The following is a 5,294-nucleotide window of genomic DNA, read 5'->3' on the forward strand; positions in this document are numbered from 1 at the left end:
AATAGCGCCATTTTCCTTACATATTATTTCAATAAATCTAGCCGGTATTAAATTAACTGCTATTAAAGAACGGTTCCAATTAACGTGAAAGAACATAATACCGCGTTACCAATTATGAAAATGGTGCTGCAACATTATTGCCTGCATCCTTGCAGATGCTATCATGAAGTGAACATTAAACATGCACTTTGTCGGGCCTCGTCAAACTCAACATGATGTTCTAATTCGTTTCCAACAAGAGAAAATGTCAGATGGCGGCGGCCAAACGTGTCAATATTGATGGTTTGAACAAAAACACACAAACAGATTGTCTTTGGTCGGCTGGCAGACATTTGATCATGTTCATGTCCAATTCAACAAAGGACACTGCACTGGTACGAGTTCCAACACGTTGCCATTCGATGTTACACCGCTTTGACCGGGACGACTTCATGTCATGTAAATGTTAGTTACGCCCGAGCGATTTATAATTACATTTTAATCAGTGTCCCCCGCGTTCGGAATGTAAATGAGTGAACGCGTGTTCGTCAGCCCGTTGACGGTGCCGACAAATGAACATGCAAACATGGTACCGCGCGCTGTTGTGCTGGGAAGCCCGCGAGAAAATGTTTCGTTCGTTTCCCACGTGTGCGATTGCACAATGCGAGCAAGTTTAGCGCTCTGTAAATTCTCTTTGATTTCCAATACCTGCTGAATGGAACGCAGTCACTACTAATTCCTATTAAATTTGTCCAGCTTCGGGTGGGGGAAATGATTCAAAATTAGATCAAACAGCAAAGCGGTAGCGAAAGCCGGTGGCTTTCAACGTTAACAAATCATCGAAGCGTTCAATATTTACCATTGGTCAGTAGTTAACAATAGGGTTTATAGTTGCAGCGAAAATATCACGATCAGCATGCTATTGCAAGGCTAGACAGCTTCATTGGTCGAGTAATTTTTACCTCTAGTTAATGGTTTTTTTTTATAGTTTCTAGGAAAACAGCACAACGAAGAAGCCACGGAAAAGCTAGGACAGAACTTCGCCCGTCGCTCTGCGAATCATAAATTCACCATCATAATGATAAAACTTGTATTAGGCACTCAATTTACCCGGCTCCACCGTCGTCGTTGCTGGCGTGGCTTCCATGTCAATCTGCTCGGCTGCTGTGTGCTGGCACATGCTGTTCTCTGATTGTCGTGCAATCAGGCAAGAAGTGAAATTATTTTTAGTCCACGCTCGAGTGGAACCCTTCCGGCTGTGATTGGGAAAACGATATGCCTATCTCGGCGAGCTTTCCGGTGAAAATATGATTGACGCTGCCAAGCCGCTTGTCAGCAGCACCGTGGGAAGCGCCAGTCGTCACTCGTGCATGAAAATTGGCACAAAAAAATAGGAAGAGCGAAACGTGTTTTCCACAGGATTCTAGAAACGTTTGGAAAGCGTGAGATAGAACATAATGTCTGTTGGTAGGCGTATCTTTTTTTTTTCGAGAAATGAACTGACATTATGAATGTCAGTCGTTGGGACTTTGGGACGGAGGTGAATAACTTAGGGAAAAAAGTTTTGCTGATTTTTCATGTAATGATTGATTGAATAACTTTTGAGCAAACTTTTGGATTTTTTTTTGTTATACTGCCATATGTAAATGCAGAGCAATTCAACAAAACAAAGTTATTTCATTCGACAATTTTTGATTTAAAAATCAATTGTTTTTATTAAACCCACAGATTATCGCTTCATCCTAGAAAGTACTTTTTAATATCAAATAATACGAATAGGATGTCTGTATTACAATGGCGAATCTCTCTCTGTTGACAGAGTAAAACTTTGCTGCGGTAATTCCAGTTAACCGTTGCGAACGGGCGATTACAAATTGTATATCCTTTTGTATATCCACTGGCTCCAGATACCAAGCGTAGGCATACATGATCTCTCCTACCTCGGCGGCCTGAAAATTCCAGATACTGTTTTATTTTCTATTTCAAGCAAAGCCACTCATATTACCTTATCGCTTAGTTTGTTTCCGCTAAAGCAAAAATATGCCATTTCAAGCATGGAAAATGTGAACAATATTGTAATACTGAGTGCGTTGGGTCCAAAGCTCTGCAAAGTGGTTAGGTAAAGTTGTTCATCCAAAGAATTTCATACCATTCATAGTAACTCACCTTTGAAAGATAGTACATCATTAAACATAACATTAACATGCAACATGATAGCAAATTTAGTAAGGAGAGAGAAACCGAACTTTCCAAGAGTGCAGCATATTCCAGCGTCCGTTGGTGAATTTCTATAACCTCTCGCAGCCCTTGACGCCGTTCATTATCGTTCGCTAGCTTTTGTAGATTTTTAATCTTCTGAGAAATAAACTCAAACATCATTGAACCATATTCTATGATCGTTGAAACCACCGTCACTTTTAGTACACTTTGATAAGAAGAAAATATACATGCCACGTAGAGCAGAGTCCAGTAAATCCCGTAGTGTACTATATTACGCCGAGTGTCTAGCCAGTAGAATCTGAAATTATTTGTTTGGTTTAAAAATATCCAAAATTTTATTCCAAAGTATCTAACACACTTCATCATCATTAGCCGGGAGAAGTCGCCTCTTTCACTTTCAGATTTTGATAGAAAGGTAACTAAAGTGCAAATTAATGGAACGTTGAAATAAGTGCCTAACATAAGCCAAACGTACACGTTGTACTTTCTGCCGAATTTCTCCGAGTTTTTAATAAACTTACGAATCCCATCTTGAGTGTCTTTTCTGTCAAGGCGCTCTACAATTTCTCCTAAAATGGCAACCATTTTTTCGAACGAACGCGCTTGGCTGTTAAACAGTAGAAACGACACTACAACTTCGCCGAGAAAAATAAGTTGGGCCAAATAACAGGCGAACGAATCGAATCCTTCCTCTCCGGCACCAAACGCGATCATTGGTAGAAACAAGAAAATGATCTCACTGGCGATGCCAGCGTAATACCAATAGACGGGGCGGGGTCTCTCGCCCCACAGTCCTATCCGTTGCAGGTACTTAAGACCCGGTTGAAGCACTTGTGTTTTCATTTATGAGGCTTAGCAAAGAATAGTAATTTGAGACCGATAGCTACAATCGGTGAGATTCTCTTCTATCGATTTAAATTCTGTCGTATGAAAAGATTCGATCAATGACGTATCGCAGTATTGGGACATTGTCTTTCTACATGTATTTTAAAACCTTCTCCTTTACATAATTCCAAGCAGTTTCTTTCCACACAAACTCTGAACACGAAATACACAAGTGCTTGAATACACTTCAGTCCGTCTTTTCCGCGTAGCAAAACGTACACTACTGTGCTGATTGCAAAGAACAAACTTTTTCTATTTGTACAACTAAATACTCAATAATCAATTGGATTTTATTGATCTAAATCGCATAGTTGTTGCCTTTCTTACAGAAAGGTATAGCAATCACTGTCAAACCCGAAGTTTGAAAGCTGTTTTTTAAAGAATTGAATTTAACTTATAATCAAGTTTTTATGAGAAAACCCAAATCACACTACTAAGCGAACTCATTTGTGTTTTCTAGTATCCAGAACATTTTGTTCGATGTCGACTAGTCTAATGAATCAAACGCAAAAAACAAAACGCAAAAACGAGCAAATAAACGACAAATAAGACCCATTAGTTTGAAGCGTATTTATCCAGCGAGTGCAGTGGCATGTATAATATTTCCACGTTTAATTCAACAGTCGCATATGACCGTTTCAATCCATGGTTGAACTTCGTCTAGAGAGGTTGTTGTTTTTTTTTTTTTTAAATAGTTTATTTGACACGGCACGATACAATTTATGTTTAACTGAGCCAAGTACATTTTTTTTAAATTCTAAATAAGCAGGGAAAAGAGGGAGGCCTTTTCTTTATTCTCGCGGCCGACTACGAGCTAGTGGGGATTTAAGGTGAGAGGAGGGGAGTTACAATTTTGATTTTAACTATATTGAGTTATACGATTTATTTATTTGTACATGGCTAAGCAGTGATGTTCTATTTGAGCAGTTTGGACTGAGGTGTCTGCGTGAACATAAAGATGCCGAGTCTTCGTTTGAGTGTCTCCAGCTTAGTGTATCATCTTCTTTAAGCGTGTAGCGGGAATGGTAATCTAACAAATAGATAGAAGAGTTTCATATTTTAATACCAGCGTGTTTTATGAACACGTATAGCTGTATCATGTACTGGAGATCACCGCTTCCCAGAATGTCTCTAACGGGTACGTTCGGTTGTTTTCCTCGGGCCCGAAGGGAATCTATAAGCTCAGACCTAACACCACAGTATTCGGTACACGACCAAACAACATGCTCGATGTCATGGTAGCCATCGCCACAAACGCAGTGATTACTGTCTACAAGCCCTATACGAAAGAGATGCGTGTTTAACGTGTAGTGATTGGACATAAGTCTAGACATCATGCGAATGAAGTCCCGACCTACATCCAACCCCTTGAACCATGCTTTCGTCGATACCTTAGGAAAAATGGAATGTAGCCACCGTCCCACTTCATCTGAGTTCCATGATGATTGCCAACTGTTGAGTGTTCTCTGACGGAAAATGCTATAAAATTCATCATAAGCAATTGGTCTTTCATAAATATCGCCGTCAATAGCACCCACCTTAGCTAAAGAGTCAGCCTTTTCGTTACCCGGAATCGAGCAATTAAAAGGGACCCACGCTAAGGTAACCCGGTAATTTTTATCTGTTAAAGCACTTAAAAACCGCCGTATTTTCGCCAGGAAATACGGGGTGTGCTTCACAGGCTTCATTGATCGCAGAGCCTCAATGGCACTGAGACTATCTGTGAAGATGAAGTAGTGGTCTATGGGTAGGGTTTCGATGATTCCAAGAGAGTACTGAATAGCAGCAAGTTCTGCGACGTACACGGAAGCAGGAGCATCGAGTTTGTAGGAGGCGGTAAAATTTTCGTGGAAAACACCGAAGCCAGTGGACTCATCTAGATTAGATCCGTCAGTGAAAAACCTTTTATCATAACTAACATGTTTAAACTTATTGGAAAAAATCTTAGGGATCTCTTGGGGTCGCAATTGATCCGGGATACCAGAAATGTCTTGTTTCATGGTGGTGTCGAAGAATATAGCATTATTAGAAGTAGCTAAAAGTGCGACATTGGAGGAATCGTATGAAGAAGGATTAATATCTTGAGCCATATAGTCAAAATAAAAAGTCATAAATCTGGATTGAGATTGAAGGTCGACCAACCTCTCGAAATTTTCAATTACTAATGGGTTCATAACTGTGCATCGAATTAGCAACCGGTAAGAGAGATT

The 5,294-nt window shown here is 40.0% G+C and overlaps 1 protein-coding gene across 2 annotated transcripts; it reads right to left on the reverse strand.

The window, feature by feature from the left end:
* Positions 1–1,707: 1,707 nt before the first annotated feature.
* On the reverse strand, positions 1,708–3,300 carry LOC129723668 (odorant receptor 85b-like). 2 transcript variants are annotated; one of them, XM_055678010.1, is made up of 5 exons: positions 3,180–3,300; positions 2,558–3,119; positions 2,146–2,497; positions 1,985–2,083; positions 1,708–1,928 (listed from the first exon to the last, which is right to left on the reverse strand). In XM_055678010.1, the coding sequence occupies exons 2-5, from the start codon at positions 3,040–3,042 to the stop codon at positions 1,722–1,724; spliced, it is 1,143 nt and encodes a 380-aa protein (XP_055533985.1). In that variant the 5' UTR covers positions 3,043–3,119; positions 3,180–3,300; the 3' UTR covers positions 1,708–1,721. The 2 variants fall into 2 exon arrangements, with proteins under 2 accessions (XP_055533985.1, XP_055533984.1); XM_055678009.1 differs by having other exon boundaries at positions 2,558–3,295.
* Positions 3,301–5,294: the final 1,994 nt, after the last annotated feature.

This window comes from Wyeomyia smithii, chromosome 2 (assembly GCF_029784165.1).
Source record: "Wyeomyia smithii strain HCP4-BCI-WySm-NY-G18 chromosome 2, ASM2978416v1, whole genome shotgun sequence".
NCBI lineage: Eukaryota > Metazoa > Arthropoda > Insecta > Diptera > Culicidae > Wyeomyia > Wyeomyia smithii.